Consider the following 18,901-nt stretch of genomic DNA (forward strand, 5'->3'; position numbering starts at 1 on the left):
GGTTTCAATCTGGAGAACCAGGGTAAGACGCAGACTTAAGTGTGAGAAGCTGTAAAGGCAAACCATTGACACCCATGAAGTTGGAGGGATCTGTGTCATGAAACTTACTAAAGGATAGTATTGAACCCAGCATGGTGAGCATGAAAGGAGGCTGCTCTACACCGGACTCCAGATGTTATTTTTTAATCTCTCATCTAAAACCCAAAATTGACAATGGAACCAATTCCTCCCAGCTTATAATTACAGATGCTAAAAACAACAAGGCTCAGAAAAGCCTCAGAATTTCAACACTGAACATAAGCACCACGTACAGGAACCATGCTTATTAATATTCTCAGTAGATTACATGGCAGAAGAAAACACTATACAATTTTTAAAAAAATATTTTTACAGAGACTAGTTAGTGGTTAAGAGCCCTGGCTGCCTTTCTAAGAGAACTAGGGTCAGATTTCTAGTACCCACATGGTGGTTCACGACCATCTATAACTCTAATTCTGGAAGATCTGATACTCTCTTCTGGCCTCCATAGGTACAGCATATATAGTTAATTCATACACATGAATCTTTAAAATCCAAAATATAAAAATTTACAGTTAAAACTATGTGCATATATGGGTACACATATGCCACAGCATGCAAGAGGAGGCTGGAGAAAATTTCCAGTTGATTCTCTCCTTCCATCATGTAGGTTCTGAGAACTGAACTCAAGGTCTTCAGGCTTAGAGGCAGGCACCTTTATCCTCTGAGCCATCTTACCAGTCGCCACTATAGCTTTTAATGACTTAAAATGTTATGACAGTTGAATGGTAGGTTCAAGAATATTACTGTCCTGGTACAGGACTTACTTATGCATTCTATCTTCTCTCCTTAGAGTTATATATATACTACATTATGAAATAACTATTTTTAAGAAATGCACACATGAATAAACATGCCAATGAGTTAATCTTAGCATCAAAGAGCAACACTGCAGGGTGCTGTCACTATGAGATCCAGCAGACAGCTACCTTGTGCAACTATTTATCACTCCACCCAGATCCAAAGAAACTATTCAAAACCCACAGAGACTGTGGGCTCTCAGAGCCACTGTCATGATAAATATCAAACCTACCTAACACGGGGCCAAGGAATCAGTTCCTGTGCCTATTTAATACTTTACCAGTGACTAAGTTCTACATATAGCAAAAACAATTCTAAAGCCAGACTGCATGACCATTAAATACCTCTCAGTTGTCTCAGCCTGGACAGTTATTAGCCCTGGACGGGCACAGTGGTGAAAAGTGTCTAGAAGGGAGCAGAAAGGCAACTACTGAAGACATGTATGTATTTGTGCACAGGAGCTGCCAGGAGGGGCTTTCAACCTCAATGTCACACAGCACACAGAACCTCACATAAATTCTATATGTTATTAGACTTTTACCTTAAACCTTCTAGTTTCTACATCCAAAGCTCAATCATAAGGAACAAACTCACCAGGCATTACCTGAGGATTCCTGTATAGTTCTCAATACCTAAATTCTATTCTTGTCAAGCTATTCATGTGCATATCACAAGCCCAGGATATGCACATAATGTACTTCTCTGACCTTTCCTAACACTGGACTTAAGGAACTGAGCTTGAATTCTGTCCTGCAGAAGACAAGACAATCTGACTTGCTCTGGCTCATTCCAAGGGGCTTTTTACTGTGATGTTAGTAGGATATTGCTTAAGACATCATTCAACACACCCTTTGTGTGGAGCAACTATCAACTTTCTATACCTATCATATCTATAATCTAAGAACTTGTGGGGATGGAGGTAGGAGGATCAAAATTCATAGACACTGCACTACATAGTAAACTCTATGATACTACAGGCTACATGAGATTGTCCAAGAACAAAACAAACAACAAATCACACTGCGATTTCTACAAAGTTTATGGAGAGATTGCACAACAAAGGAAAAATTAGTCCCAGCTAACCTATCATTGAAACATAAAGACAATAAGCAAGAATTTTTTTTTTTTGTTTTTTTGTTTTTCGAGACAGGGTTTCTCTGTGTAGCCCTGGCTGTCCTGGAACTCACTCTGTAGACCAGGCTGGCCTCGAACTCAGAAATCCAACTGCCTCTACCTCCCAAGTGCTAGTATTAAAGGCGTGTGCCACCAACAAGAATTCTTAAATTGAAAATAACTCAGGAATAGAGTTGAATAAACTACCAAGGAATAGAATGAACCCAATAATGACATAGTTACAGATCAACCAAAATAAACTATAAAATGTATTTGGGAGAAAAAAAAAAAACCTGGCAAAAGGTGCTACTTTGAGTACTAGATCTACTGAAACACACTCTGAATACTGACTACTGAACAGAATGCCAGTGTGATAAAACTGGACAAAGATATACAAGGAACAAACACTGGGCAGTGGAAGGAGAGAAATACAAAAACACTAATTATTTCATTAATTAAATGTAAGTGTCCAAAACAAAGCACGGCTGGTGTGATGGCTCACATGTGTAATCCCTGCACTTAGAAAGCAGAAGCAGGGCTATGACAACTTACAGCTGGATTACACAGTGACACCTTTTCAGGCATGACTTCCAGCAGCAAGTTCCAAGCCAGTCCAGGCTATAGTGAGACTTTATCTCAATAATGGTAACAATAACGATAGCAAATAATAACAACAAAGCTAACTCTGCTAACTCAGAAAATAGAATTTACTATGAAGATGTCAAATCTCAATGTGTTTCTGAATGTTCCTGACGGATCTGCACTTACTTTCTTTACATTCTAAAGCTTCCTTCTCTATTTCAGACAGGATAATCTAATGATCAAATATTTAAAGACATGGGGAACATGATTACAAGGACATCTGATAACACTTGTTGAACACTAAGTCCAATCCTTCATTTAATTTACCTTCATTGTGAGTAAGAAAAAAGAATGGACCATGTGTTTAGTGCTCATTTTGGGAGATGGAGGCCTGGTAAACATTTAAGCTCTAGGAAAAGAACAATTAGCTGACCTAACTTACTACCTGGATAACTTTAAAAGTCATATGAGCGGGGCTGGAGAAGTTGCTCAGTGGTTAGGTGCACTTTCTGTTCTTGCAGAAGACCTGGGTTAGGTTCCCAGCACCCATGTGAGGAGGCTCACATCTTGGAGTCACTCCAGTTTAGAGGATCTGATTCCTTCTCACCTTACTGAGCAACTACATACATGTAGCTCGCATACTTCATACAGGCACACATACACACATACATAAAACAAAATAAAAACATTTTAAAACAATATAAGCATACACAAAAAAGCCATTTCTTTTACTCACTTTTGTAATAGTCTTTAAAATGGCAACACGGTCTGCTGGGGGTGGCAAACCCACAAAGAGTGTTTTGTCTAACCGGCCTGGGCGCAGAATGGCAGGGTCAATGATATCTAGAGGAAAGAGAAAAACAGATATAAATTAAATAGAATGTTTTTATTTTTAATGTAATTAGTCAAAGACAGGAAAGATTCTTTTTGAAAACAAAAAAAACCCAACAAAAACCAAACTAAAAATCGTGGTCGGCTGGGTATTATGGAAGTAAAATGCTCTGGGGCTAGGAACATGGTTCAGTTGGTGAAGTGTTTACAGTGAAGGCATTAGGACAAAGTTCAAATTCCCAGAAGCCACATAAAAAGGAAAGTATGGCAGCAAGTGCCTATAAGATCAGCACTGGGAAGGCAGAGATAAGATTCCTAGGGCTTGTCAGCCAGTCTAGCCACAGTGAGTTCCTGGTCCAGTGAGGAATCCTGTGTCAAAAAAAAAGGTGAAGACTGAGGAAGATGCCTGCTGACCTCCACATACAAGCATGCACATCCACAGACAGATTTCATGCACACACCCCTCTTACACAAAATCCATCCATATGACAATGAAACTCTAACCCTACCTGAGCTCCACAACTGCTCTTCTTCCAGGACTTTCAATCTGAGGTAATATGTCCTGCCTCAACTACGCTTTTCTCAGTGGTGCCTTTCCTGTCCTTTATCCATGTATTGGACTTTCCCAAGAGCACCTAAAATTCTCATGAATCTTCTCAAAGAAACTGCCTTATGTTCCTCTGTTCCTGGCTCTTAGTAGCTAGGGCACAGTGCTGAGCTTCATACTGCCATAACACCGAGGCTCATTAGAAAATTTTCTGATTTCTCCACCAAGAACCTGTTGGTAAACCACATCTTTTTTAACAGTCTTTATACCAAGAGAATGGATATGAGAAGTACCAATGGCTAAAACTGGCATTTACACAGACAAATCGAAACACACATGCACATACACAAAAACACACAAGGAAACGTTACTGTATTCACTTACACAGGGCCCTCACGCATGTGCTCTACTGCTAAGTAAATATCCCCAGCCTTCCTTTAGCTATTCATAGCTTGGTTCATGGCAGACTTTCTTAGTCCATCACCTGAGGATATTCTGAAATACATGTATGATGGATACAGCTCTGAGTTGACAGTCTTTTCAGCTTTTGAGAAGTATTATACTATTTCTCTCTAGCCTTTATTGTCTTTTGATATAAATCTGCTATCATTTCATTTTTACAGTGCAGATACAAACTAACACAATAGAACCACACAGATGTGTGTGCTGGGGGTTGTAGCTCAGTTACTGATAGAGTACTTATGTAGTATGCTTGAGACCCTGGGTTCAATGCCAAGCACTGCAAAAAAAATTTTTTAGCTAAAAAAATAATCTAGGCAGAAAATTATTACAGACATCAAAACAAGTCACTTGATATAATGAAACAGAATAGCCAAATAGTCTTGAGTACAACTGAAAAAGATCCAGACAATCTATCTGTAAATACATGCAGTAAACTGACAGAGCAGTCTACATTATAAGAGAATGGGAATGGGTGAGATTCAATAAAGCAGAAGATAAAACACAAATGCACAAGGTAAACTAAGGTTCATTGTTACTCATCATAGGCCTAACTTATTACAGAATGTTAAACAGAATCCTATGTTTTACAACTAAGCACAAAAAACTGGAGAATACTATTCCTCTCTACTGGCCTGACACCTACCCCCAGCCCAAAATGCACTGCTTTGTCTACAGAAAACAAAAACAAACAAACAAAAAAATTGAAGAATAAAGAACTTTAAGATGACTGATACATGAGGGTAAGAAACCTCTCGGGAAGGATAAATGGGTATAAATGAACTGGTGGGTATCACCATGGGTGGGCAGACTCTATAGTAACTTGGGTATCATCATGGGTGGGCAGACTCTATAGTAACTTGGGTATCATCATGGGAGGGCAGACTCTATAGTAACTTGGGTATCATCATGGGAGAGCAGACTCTATAGTAACTTAGGTATCATCATGGGTGGGCAGACTCTATAGTAACTTGGGTATCATCATGGGAGAGCAGACTCTACAGTAACTTGGGTATCATCATGGGAGGGCAGACTCTATAGTAACTTAGGTATCATCATGGGTGGGCAGACTCTATAGTAACTTGGGTATCATCATGGGTGGGCAGACTCTATAGTAGCTTAGGTATCATCATGGGAGGGCAGACTCTATAGTAACTTGGGTACCATCATGGGTGGGCAGACTCTATAGTAACTTAGGTATCATCATGGGTGGGCAGACTCTATAGTAACTTGGGTATCATCATGGGAGGGCAGACTCTATAGTAACTTGGGTATCATCATGGGTGGGCAGACTCTATAGTAACTTGGGTATCATCATGGGAGGGCAGACTCTATAGTAACTTGGGTACCATCATGGGTGGGCAGACTCTATAGTAACTTGGGTATCATCATGGGAGGGCAGACTCTATAGTAACTTGGGTATCATCATGGGTGGGCAGACTCTATAGTAACTTAGGTATCATCATGGGAGGGCAGACTCTATAGTAACTTGGGTATCATCATGGGTGGGCAGACTCTATAGTAACTTGGGTACCATCATGGGTGGGCAGACTCTATAGTAACTTGGGTATCATCATGGGAGGGCAGACTCTATAGTAACTTGGGTATCATCATGGGTGGGCAGACTCTATAGTAACTTGGGTATCATCATGGGAGGGCAGACTCTATAGTAACTTGGGTATCATCATGGGATGGCAGACTCTATAGTAATTTTCTCCAAATGAAAACATACACCAGCTAGACAACTGGGAAATCCATTCAAGGAGCCAAGTGAGGACTCCATCTCTATAATCACAGTACTTAAAGAGGCTGAGGCAGAAATATGTACATACCAGGCCTTCCAGGGCTATTATGTGAGATCCTATCTCAAAAACAAAAAACAAACCAAACCCAAAACATGCTAACATATTGTAAGGACAGGGCTGGGGAGATGATTCAATAGTTAAAAGCACTTGATTATCTTTCAAAGTACTTGAGTTTGTATCCCAATATCCATGTTAGGTGATCACAAGTGCCTAATCCTTTCGCTCCTGAGAATTTGACATCTCTTGGCTAGCAGACAGTTATCAAACATCACAATAGACTAAGAAAGTCTAAGCTGCAGGGAGGGCAAAGGATTAAAAATATAAACAAAAACTAGAGTGAACTAGAAAAGCTGACTTTTAAAGTCTGTAGCCTTTTATCCAAATCCATCATAGAATGCTTTAGCCTGACAACCATTTTTAAATCATAGTTTAGGCCAATAATAGGGCATGGTGTCAGCATAAGCCTTTTAAAATTTTATCTTAAACTTTCAGGAAATATTCTTTTGTCCTAGGAACTTGAGAGATACCATACTGCATAATTTCTGAGACAACTTTTAGGGTCAAAAGTGTGCATTAAACCAGGCATGGTGGTTCATGGCTATAATACTCAGGAAGCAGAGTAGAAAGACAAATAGCTCAAGACCAATGTACATAGCAATATCCTGTCTCTAAAAAGACAAATCAGAAACAAAAATGAGTGTGGTACAAGTATTCTGACAAGAAGACAATGTTATTAGAATTGTTCTAGTTTACTCTCTATTGCTTTGAGAACTTCAAGATGAAAACAAACAAACAAAAAACACCAAATGCAAAATAGGGGAGAAAAGTATTGATCTGGCTTATATTTAATACTGCTAATGGCTTGCTCGCTGGCTCATATTCAACTTTCTCTTCTTTAATGATATATTTATTGTTATTTTATGTGATTCACGAGGGTTTGGGCAGCATGCACAGATGTCCACTGTGTGTCTATGGTACCTGGAGACCAAAAGAAGGCATAGGGTCCCCTGGAACTGGATTTATAGATGGTTGTGTGCAGACATGGGTACTGGGAACTGAACTTGTGTTTTCTGCAAGAGCATCAAGTGCCTCTAACCTCTGAATCAATTCTCCCTCCGGCCCTCAGCTAACTTTCTTATGCAGCCTTCAGTAGGTTGGGCCCTCTCATGTCAAGTAACACTCAAGATAATCTCTTAGAGACATGGCCAAAGCTAGTCTTGTCTGAGCAACTAACTATTCAAATGAAGTTCCATCTTCCTGGGTGACTAGAGGTTGTGTCAAACTGACAACAAAAACAACCAACAGAAAAGTCAATAGAGACAAACAATTTCGTAAGAATCAAAAAATAATGCTTTTAAATTTTTTTTTTTTGGGGGGGGGCGGGTTTTGAGACAGGGTTTCTCTGTGTATCCCTGGCTGTCCTGGAACTCACTCTGTAGACCAGCTGGCCTCGAACTCAGAAATCTGCCTGCCTCTGCCTCCCAAGTGCTGGGATTAAAGGCGTGCGCCACCACTGCCCGGCCTTAAAAAATTTTTTTAAAAAGATTTATTATTTTATGTGTATAGTGTTTTGCCTACCAGGATGTCTGTACATCACATGCTTGCAGTGGATTCCCTGGAACAAAGAGCTGTGTGCTGCCTTGTGGGTGCTATGAATTGAACACAGGTCCTATGGGAGAGCAGCAAGTGCTCTTAACTGCTGAGCCATCTCTCAAACCCCAATGTTTTTAATGCAGCATAAACAAGACCTGTCTAAGGTTTTATTTCACTTTATAAGTACATTTGTGTAATGTTCTTCTTTCTTACCTGGTCTATTAGTGGCTGCCAAAATAAAAACTTGCTGGCGCGTTTCTAAACCATCCATCTCTGTAAGCAGCTGATTCACCACACGAACACTAGCACCTGTCTTAAAAAAAAAAAAATCTAGTTTCTTCACCTTCAAGATAAGGAAAACAGTCTATTTTTCGTCTACACAATTGAACACATTGAACACATTTCCTCTCTTGAATGAGAGCTTCTGTCAAAGAAAGATTACAGTGACTAAGCAGAGGCATGAATCCAGAAGTCCCAGGTACCCAGAGGCTAAGGCAAGAATACATACTCCTAAATCTAGGAGTATAGGGTCAATTTGAGCAGAAGAAGAGAGGGGTGTGGGGAACAAAGTATGGAAGAGGAGCGTGAGAAAAGGAAAGCAGGCAGGCAGGCAGGCAAATGGGCACTGATGTCTATTAAGAGTCACTGTCACTACAGATACTGTGCAAAAGGAAATTGTCGGTGCACTTCCCCAGCCAAGCTGTTGTTACTCTCTGTCAGAATGAGAAAAACTGAAGCTTAGAAGAGGCTATCTGTCTAAATTGTATGCTTCTGAATTATTTAACAGCTACCATGATCCACCATTTGGGCAACTCTAGACTCAGCTTCCGAGCTCTAGATTTCTACCTATGTTGAGTATCACATACCTTTCAATGCAGTACATAAAGGGACACTAAGTAAATTAGATTTTTATCTCTTTCTTGAAGCAAATGGTACAAGTATTCAGGACTATACCAAAGGGAATGATTTAGGAACTAAGTGCAGGGATACAGAGATATAAAAACATGGAAATAAAATACACAGACAATGAAGAAAATGAGAAAGTACTGCTATGGATTTTTTACTATTAATTGACTTTCTTCATTCACTATAAATTTATATATAGAGACAGCAATGTGCTTTAACCCATTGGTTCTTTTAGATGAATGCATGTATGGACCCTTATTATCCCTCTCTGGTGACACAGTACTACTAATTAAGACTCATAACAAACTCATAATCCAGACTCGGTAACATTAAGAATTATTTGGTTTAGCCAAGTAGTGGTTGTGCACCTTTACTCCCAGCAGTTGGGAGGCAGAGGCAGAGGCAGAGGCAGAGGCAGAGGCAGAGGCAGAGGCAGAGGCAGAGGCAGAGGCAGAGGCAGAGGCAGAGGCAGAGGCAGAGGCAGAGGCAGAGGCAGAGGCAGAGGCAGAGGCAGAGGCAGAGGCAGAGGCAGAGGCAGAGGCAGAGGCAGAGGCAGAGGCAGAGGCAGAGGCAGAGGCAGAGGCAGAGGCAGAGGCAGAGGCAGAGGCAGAGGCAGAGGCAGAGGCAGAGGCAGAGGCAGAGGCAGAGGCAGAGGCAGAGGCAGAGGCAGAGGCAGAGGCAGAGGCAGAGGCAGAGGCAGAGGCAGAGGCAGAGGCAGAGGCAGAGGCAGAGGCAGAGGCAGAGGCAGAGGCAGAGGCAGAGGCAGAGGCAGAGGCAGAGGCAGAGGCAGAGGCAGAGGCAGAGGCAGAGGCAGAGGCAGAGGCAGAGGCAGAGGCAGAGGCAGAGGCAGAGGCAGAGGCAGAGGCAGAGGCAGAGGCAGAGGCAGAGGCAGAGGCAGAGGCAGAGGCAGAGGCAGAGGCAGAGGCAGAGGCAGAGGCAGAGGCAGAGGCAGAGGCAGAGGCAGGTGGATCTCTGTGAGTCTGGTCTACACAGTGAGTTCCAGGACAGGCAGGGCTACACAAAGAAACCCTGTCTTGAAAACAAAAAGAAAAGAATTACTAGTTTCAAAAAGAAATTGTGAGGCTGGAGAGATGTCTCACTTGCTACACAAAATATATTTTGTTAATAATTGAAAAAAATAAACACAGGCATTATCCTTAGTTGCTAAGGTGTGGGAAATGGTTAATTTAACACTGTTCTTGGGTATTATGTAAACAACATGTAATTTGAAATATGACATAGTATTAACTGTATTTCAGTATCTAAGTCTCATGTATGTACATCTTTAGATATTGATTCATACTTCCCAAATTCTATTCCATATTATTTGTACATGTGCACAAACAGATAAAAATGTCTGAGAAAGTTCTGTCTGTAAAAGAAACATGTAGAAAAAATACGAATGTCTAAAAGAAGGGATTATTATTAAGTAAATTCTGCTTTCAATAGACTTGTATACACAGGTGAAAATAAAATCCTGAAGATAACATATCCATCCTTATACATTCAGCAGAAGTTCCAAACTATTCAAGTATTTATGAAAGAACTTCAGAATGATTAAATGCTAAATGATAACATGCAGTGTGTTAGTGTCTGCAACTTTCAAGCAGTATAATCAGGCGAAAGGGATGTTAACTTTTTCCATACATGTGACTTATATCAACTTTTATAAGCGCTCATTCACATGTAACTAGAAAAAGCTTTGATACTTACTTCTCGGTCTGATCTCCGAGGACATAAAGCATCTACTTCATCAAAAAATATCACGCAGGGCGCCGAGTTCTTGGCTCGCTGAAAAACCTGTCGCACAGCACGTTCACTCTCACCAACATACTAAACACAGACACAAAGCAGAGGAAATGAGAGAAAGTCCATCCTGGGGCTGAGTAACAAGTGACAGCAAAGCAGTTTTACATCATGTAGATTCTATATATTTATATATTCAGGAATGTTAAACAATAATTTTTAGAGTTTGACAGAGTGGAAGCAGGGAATGGCTGGATAGAGAAAAGTGAAGGGAGCCAATGTTGTAATTATATTTTAATTAAAAAAGTAATTTAAAAATTGAAGTCATATAGATGTCAAGAATTCTGAAAGTATTAAACCATATGCATTTGCTAACAGTAAGTCATTTTGATCTATAAAAATAGCCAATTGTACTGGATATCGTGGTATACTCCTGTATCTCAGTATTTGGGAGACTGAGACACGATAATCACCAGTTTCAAATCGGCCTTCAGTACACAGCAAAGCCCTGTCTTAAAAAAAAGAAAACTCATAATTCTATTGTAGTCTAAAACCAATTTCCTATTTCTTATATAATAAAATACCTAGGAGTAATTGTTATACATCTAACAATATTATTAAAACACACAAATCAAATTGATATCTACTCCCATATATAAACAATCAAATATTCTTGCTAAAATAGAAAAAAATTTTTTGCACAGCAACAGTGGAGTCCAGGTGAATGTGAAGGCATCTTATAGATTCATAATGGCTTACTCATGTTAAACTTAAATTTAAACATTAAGTTTAGTCAAGGAAACACAGCTATCCATAAGTAGCAATGTATCAGGACTGAGTAATTAGACTATTTATATGTACGGACAAACGTTTTTCTCTATAGCCACACATAAAAAAATTTCTGTTAGAGCTGAGGGGATAGCTCAAATAATACAGCAATGCTCAGCATATACAAGGCCCAAGAATCATTATAAGAAGAAGAAAAAGTTTTCACAACTAACACTAAGGAAGAGCAAAGTTTGGGATTGGGAGATAAAGAGCTTGCTGTGCAAGCATGAGGATCTGAGTTCAATTCCCAGGAACAAACAAACAAACAAACAAACACCCAATGTGGTGGCTAGAATTTATAATCCCAACCCTGAGAGGTAGATACTGGAAGATCCTTGGGGCTTGCTGATCGACCAATCTGGACCAATCAGCAAGCTCTAGTATGCTTACTCAGAGACCCTGTTTCAATAAAACAAGGTAGAAACGGAGGAACATCACCCAAGGTATACCTCTAGTCTCCTCACACACCTGTGTATTCACATACCTGTGCACCCTCCAATATATACAAAACAAGCACACTCTACTATTTTGTAGATATTTAATTTTCTTTCTTATTTATTTATTTATTTTGGTTTTTCGAGACAGGGTTTCTCTGTGTAGTTCTGGCTGTCCTGTCTCACTCTGTAGACCAGGCTGGCCTGGAACTCAGAAATCCGCCTGCCTCTGCCTCCCAAGTGCTGGGATTAAAGGCGTGAGCCACCACTGCCCGGCTAATTTTCTCATGTATTTATTTTGTGTATGGCAGGGGAGAAGGCATGCCAGAGCTGAGATAGCTCAGATAGTCAGTGCTTACATGCATGCATGAAAACTCAAGTTCAATTCCTGGAACCCATTGACAAAGCTGGGCACTTGGGAGGCAGAGAAGGCATATTCCTAAGATTCACTGTCCAGTATAGTCTCACATATATATTACATATATATATATTATATAGACCCAGGTCCCTATAAGAGACCCTGTCTCAAGACACAATACACAAGGTGGACAGGTTCTGAAGAATAACACCCTAGGTATATCCCTAACTTCCATACACATGTGGATCTGTAAACATGTATTAGTGTACACACACACACACACACACAAACACAATTCCTACTTCACAGGCTGTTCAAGAAAACATACATTTGAAGTGTCTGACAAATAATAGAGAACAAACACATTTCAATGTTATAACTGTAATAAATTATTTCTATTTTAAAGCAAAAACTCAACTTCATAGTTTAATAGATTTACTCAAGAAAGCATTTACAAACCCTGTATGTTATAGCTCAATCTTCCAACTCTGTAACAGAGATTTTGTCAAAATTTCACAACTGTCCAAAGATCTGAGAGCAGAGTCCTATAATCAGAATTGACATATTTTATCTTAATTAAAATAATGGCCGATGCCACGTAACTTACCATATTCAATAATTCGGGGCCTTTGACAGATATAAAATTTAACCCAGACTCATTTGCAACAGCCTAGCCAGAAGAAACAAAAAGATATAAAACAAATATGAAAAAAACCCTTTTGTACTACACATATACATATATTGGGTTGTCAAATAGTAAAAGAAAATTTAAGACAAATGTAGCAAGTGTACACCTTTAATCATAGCAATCAATCAGGAGGTAGAAGCAGGTACATCTCAGAGTTCAAGGTCATTCTGGTCTAACAATGAGCTCTAGTCAACTGAAGTGAGGCCTCATCTGAATAAAGAAAAACAATTTTAAATAATAATTACAAATTTAAGTTGTGAGATCAATACTCACGCTCTACAATGACACAAACCTTTAGAAAGCCACCTTAATATACTTTAAAATCATGCATTCTATTCACAGAAAAATGATTTAGGACTATTCTAATAAAATTTCCGGTGAATGTAAGATTATATAACGTAATGGGATTTTGTTTGCTTCCTTAGTTGGTTTTTTATTTTTGAGACAAAGGTTTCATGTGGCCTAGTCTAGCCTCAAACTCATTGTGTAGCAGAGGATAACCTTAAACTCTTGATCTTCTTGCCTCTAGCTCCCAAAGTACTGGGATTACAGGTATGTACAAACCATATCTATATTACCACAAACTACAAACATCTCTATGGCAAATTATAATACAGGCATTAAAAAATCCTAAAACACTTTTATTACATCTATTTATGTGTACATATGTTTATGTGTAGGTGTGCACATGCTTTACTGTACTCTTCTGGAGAAGTCAGTTCTTTCCTTCTACAATGTGAGTCCTGGGATTGAACTCAAGTTATGAGGTTTGGTGGTAAATGCCTTAACCTGCTCATTGGCCATCTCTTCAGTCCAAGGTATTACAAATTTTGTATTGAGGGCTGGAGAGATGGCTCAGTGAAGCACTGGCTGCTTTTCCAGAAGACCTGGGTTTGATTCCCAGCACCTAAATGGCAGTTGGTATAACCCTCTGTCAAACTCCAGTTCCAGGGTTTATGTTGCTGTCTTATAATCTCTCTGGGCCCCAGGCACACATATGGTATAACTGATACTGAAAATAAAAATACTGTATTCAGGAAATAATGCTAAGCAAGAAAAGTGTGCTCAAAGACCTTTTATTTATAATCCCAGCACTCAGGAGTCTAAAATAGAAGGATGTGTGTAAGAGATTGTGGTCAGCCCGTGCTATATGAGTTCCAGACCAACCTAAGGTACAGAGGAAGACACTGAAGACTCTGTAATTAAAACAAAAAATTTTTAAAACAAAATTTTGCACTTTTGGAATATATAATTATTGTTATAGTTTAGATTATGAAACATCCCAAAGGTTTGTATGGTTAAAGGCTCGAGTTTCTGCTGAGTTTTGAGAAATAATTGGATCCTAAGAGACATAAATGACAGATTAATTGATACATTAACAATTCAATCTCCTAAGATGTGTCCAGTCCTCTCGGGACTTGGTATGTCAAGGTGGGTTGATATCCAGGGGTGGCCTCCACTTTTCTCAGGAGAAAGGGAAGACAGGAGAGCATGGGGAAAGGGAAGGGAAAGAGAAGGACTATGAGGAGAGAAGGGAGGGGAAGCTATGTCTGGAATATTAAGTAAATAAACTAATTAATAAAAATAGTAATTCAATATCCTGGAGTGGTGGTAGTACATGCCTTTAATCTGGGAGGCAGAGGCAGGCAGATCTCTGTATGAGAACAGCTTGTTACCAGGCAAGCGTTCCAGGACAGCCAAAGGTACAAAGAGAAACCTTGCCTGGGGGGTAAGTGATGGGGGTGGGATTTGATCTCATTACTGAGAGGTAGTGGAATGCTTGAGAATGAAAGTCATCAGGGGCACATTCTGGAAAGATTTATCTTGTGCCCACTCTCTTCCTGGCTTTTCTTCTCTCTGCTTCCTAGCTGCCATGAGGTGAGCTACTTTTCTTTGTTACCCTTCTGATAGGCTGTTCTCCCTCCCCACAGGCATACAAACACGGAGCTACCAGTTACTGGACTAAAGTCTCAGAAATCATGAGCCAAAATGTCTGGTATCTGATCACACCAACCAAAGCTCATTACCAAACTATCTTGTCTATATTATATCTTAATATGCATAAAAGAAAGATACCTGGAACTGACTACCAAATAAAACAGTGGTAGCAGAAAGCAGTAGCAGGGTTAGAAAAGGGTTTTTCCCTTTTGCTCATTTACATTCTCTACTGCAGAAAGGGATTTTTTAAATATCAAGTGACATAACAATACTTAGACAATGCAAAGGTTAGAAAGTCCCTAAGCAAGAGTACTGCAAGCTCATGAAATGTTGCACAGCTTTGAGAAACACATGAGGCTTTTGTCTTCAGGGGTCAGGACCCTTTTCTTGCTTCTTTCCCAGGAATGAGGGTGACACAACCAATTAAAACCATTTTGTTCTAAAGGACAATGTAGAAGATTTTATTGAAAAAAAAAAAAATCAGTTTGCTAAAATGGATTTCTAACAGAGTATACACAGATCTATTTCATGATGTTATTTAAACCTTCACTATCCTACTGAAAGCAAGAAACGCAACCCACACAGTAGAACTTGTGCCATACCTTTGCGAGCAGAGTTTTTCCACACCCAGGAGGACCAGCTAGGAGGATGCCAGCTGGAGTCCCCAAGCCAAGAGTTCTGAACTGGTCTGGGTTGCGAACAGGTGCCTAGAAGAAAGAAAGCCAACTGTGATCCATTGTAGGTGCTCACTTTACACTGAATGTTAAAAATGTCTTTCATCTCTTATATTCAACCCTGACCACAAAGCTTAAAAATGACGGTGGAGGTCAATTTTTGTTTTAGACATCAGATACATGGTACATGGTAATAAACAGGAAAGGCTCTCTCTTCATTCTTTTCTTTCTTTGGAGACAAGGTCCCACTATATAGTCTAGTTAGCCTCTATCTCAATATGTAGACCAGGCTGGCCTCAAGTTCAAAGATCTGCCCGTTTCTGAAGAACAAAGATTAAAGGTATGTACTACCACATCAAGCCAGACACTGTTCTTAAGGAATTTATACATACACGTAAATTATAAAAACATTTTACACACAAAAAATACAGTATTTCATTATTTTTTACCATTAAAATGTGCCAGTGTATGCATAGATAGAGGACAACCTCTGGCCCTTGCCTTCCACTTTCTTTGAGGCAGGGTCTCTTGTTTGTTCTGTTGCGTATACCATGCAGGCTGGCCCACAGCTTCCAGGGACCCTTGTTGTCTCTGCCTCCAGTCTCCCTCTTGGGAGTGTTGTAGTTATAGACACTAACTACTGCATCTGATTTAATATGGCTTCTGGGGACACAAACTCAGATCCTTACCCCTTACATGGCAAATGATTTACCCACTGAACTATTCCCCCAGGCCAAAATAAACTATTTCAATATACTAAAATCAAGTTTTATAAACAACCAAATTTCAAGTTATGAAAGTCGAGAAGACGGCATTCTCAGGGAAATCAGAGGAAGCAGGACCTATACATGGTTAAATACCATACATGGTTGCTCTCTGCAATCCTAGTGTGCTTTCACATTTGGTAGTATATAACTCCTAAATGGATCACAACTCAAATAAAATCATCAGTAAGCAGAAAAGTAAAAGTAAACTAGAATCAATCCAAAGTTCCATGAGCATCAAAACTGCCTTAACCCTCCTATGACCAAGATAAGAAGGTATTTTTCACATACATTGGTCTTGAATGAAACCTGAATTTTTTTTTCTTGAACTCACTATGTAGTAACCAAACACAACCAAAATAACAAATATGAAACATCTCAAGAGAATGATACCGAACTGTTGGGACTTAAAAAAAAATGACTAAACTGAAGCTGAATTTCCTATTATAATATCTGAACTGTATCTGAGTAAAGCTGTATTTTTAACATGTATTTGGGGGCTATAGAGATAGCTCAATGGTTGAGTACTTACTGCTCTTGCAGAGAACATAGGTTCATTTCACAGCACCCAAAAAAGTGGTTCTCAAAAATCTATAACACAATTCCAGAGGAGCGATAGCTTCAGACCTCCACCAGTACTAGACATGTACATGGTATACATATATATGTGTGTGTGTGTGTGTGTATATATATATATATATATATATATATATATATATATATATATATATATAAAACATATATAACACATACACACACACACACATATATGTGTATATATAGGCAAAACACTCATATACATAAAATTTAAAAATCTAATTTTTTAATGACATAATCTGGTAGACATGCGTGCAGGTTTTCTTTTAGATCTTAACTTGTGACCAATGCTAATGGCACAGATAGCTGGCATACCTACCAATATTGCCATTATAAGCTCGTCTCTAATATCTTCCAGGGCACCGATATCAGCCCATGTTACATTAGGGACAGTTACAAAGCCTTCCCTTTTGGCAGAAGGCTGGACTTCTGCTAGAGCAACAATGAAATCATTTAATTCAATGCACAGTCCTTGCATCTGTTCCTCTGAGAGGGTATCTTGGTCTCTTAGCAACTCCAACAGCCTTCGCAATTCGTCCTTTAAAATAACAAAGGAAAACAATATGAACCAGAAAGTTACGTGTAATTTAAATAAGTATTCCAAGATTCTCTAAGTTATAGTGAATTTAATGAACTATACATTGTAATAATGTCTCTACACAATATATATCCCTTTCTAAGTAGAACATACATTTAGTAAAATTTAAAAAATCATTTACAATCAAGAAATATAAATGTAATTTCTAGGTCAGTATTAGTGGCCAATGCCACTCAGTCACCCAAAGCTAGTATGTAAGTTTGAAGCTAGCACAGTCAGATAGATAGATAGATTAGGTAGACAGGTAGACAGGTAGACAGGTAGACAGGTAGACAGGCAGACAGACAGACAGACAGACAAGATAGATAGATATTTGATATTAAACATAATTCTAAATTTTAATCTAGGGTTAGCTAATGTAAACAGAGGCAGTTGGCCAAAAGTATCTATTTCACCAATTCCATTTCATTTCTAAATATTCATAAAGCAGCTGACTTATGACAATATTACTCTGGCATCAATGTAAATTCATTTTAAGTTTCTCTAATAACTTACCAACCAAATCTACAGTGAGGAACCCTTCCCAAGACAGAGTTTCTCTAGGTAGCCCTAGCTGTCCTGGAACTTGATCTATAGACCAAGCTGGCTTTGAACTTACAGAGATCCACCTGCCTCTGCCTCCTGAGGCTTAGAGCCATGCACCGCCACCACCTAGCAAAATTTTAAATTAATTCATGTGGTTAGGTGTTCTGCTTACATGTATGTGTGTGTTGCCATGTGTCTGATGCCTGCAGAGGCTAGAATAGAGTATTGGATCTTCAAGGACTGAAGTTATAGACAGTTGAGAGTTGCAATGTGGGTGCTGGATTTTATACCCAGATCCTCTGGAAGTACTAGCAGCCAGTGCTCTTACCAGTGAGCCATCTCTTCTGCCTGTTTTATCTGTTTAATCATTCTGAAATCAACACCTCTCTATATAGATAGATGTTAATATATTTACTGTGTGCTTTCTGCTAGGAAAGTTAATACTAGTAACAAAGATTAAAATAAAAGAACCTATATTAGACTCAGACAAATCATCAAGATAGGTAAGATTATGTAGCAAACTGTTGCCATTAAAACCGCCATAACAGAACTACAGAGATGGTAAGCACTGCCTGTGATTTCAGAGGACCCAAGTTCAACTCCCAGCATCCACAGGGCAACTCACAACTGTGTGTAGCTCCAATTTCAACAGATCTAACTCTGACATCCTCAAATAGCAGGCAAGCATGTGGTGCACAGGCATACACACTCAGGCAAACACTAGTACACATAAAATAAATTTAAAAATGAAAACAATACCATACTTTGTGAATATATTATTATTTGAGAAATTCTGATATTTATAGAGCTCTCTTTTATTTCTCCTTATAGTCTCACTCTAAGATGTTTAAATGCAGAGCCTGGTTTCCCATCGCTGTATCCAGCACTTAGAAGAACTCTTAATAGATATTTATTAATAAAAAACAAGCCAAATCTGGATTAATGCAAGCCCTGTGTTTAAGCTCAGTTCAGATAAAAGTTAAATCAAATAAAATACGTTTTAAAACACAGCTCTAGGACTAGAAAATTGGTTCAG

General features: G+C 39.1%; 1 protein-coding gene across 6 annotated transcripts in view; it reads right to left on the reverse strand.

Moving 5' to 3' along the window:
* Nvl (nuclear VCP like) overlaps window positions 1–18,901 on the reverse strand; it is a 53,382-nt gene that overhangs the window by 4,125 nt on the left and 30,356 nt on the right. For all 6 annotated transcript variants that reach the window (XM_076914619.1, XM_034520671.2, XM_034520672.2 and 3 more), the window contains 6 exons: window positions 17,062–17,280; window positions 15,310–15,414; window positions 12,689–12,751; window positions 10,429–10,548; window positions 8,023–8,122; window positions 3,311–3,417 (listed from right to left, as the gene is read on the reverse strand). In XM_076914619.1, the coding sequence (XP_076770734.1) occupies window positions 3,311–3,417; window positions 8,023–8,122; window positions 10,429–10,548; window positions 12,689–12,751; window positions 15,310–15,414; window positions 17,062–17,280 (714 nt within the window). The remainder of the gene's footprint in view (window positions 1–3,310; window positions 3,418–8,022; window positions 8,123–10,428; window positions 10,549–12,688; window positions 12,752–15,309; window positions 15,415–17,061; window positions 17,281–18,901) is intronic.

The sequence above is a fragment of the Arvicanthis niloticus genome, chromosome 16 (assembly GCF_011762505.2).
Source record: "Arvicanthis niloticus isolate mArvNil1 chromosome 16, mArvNil1.pat.X, whole genome shotgun sequence".
Taxonomy (NCBI): Eukaryota; Metazoa; Chordata; class Mammalia; order Rodentia; family Muridae; genus Arvicanthis; species Arvicanthis niloticus.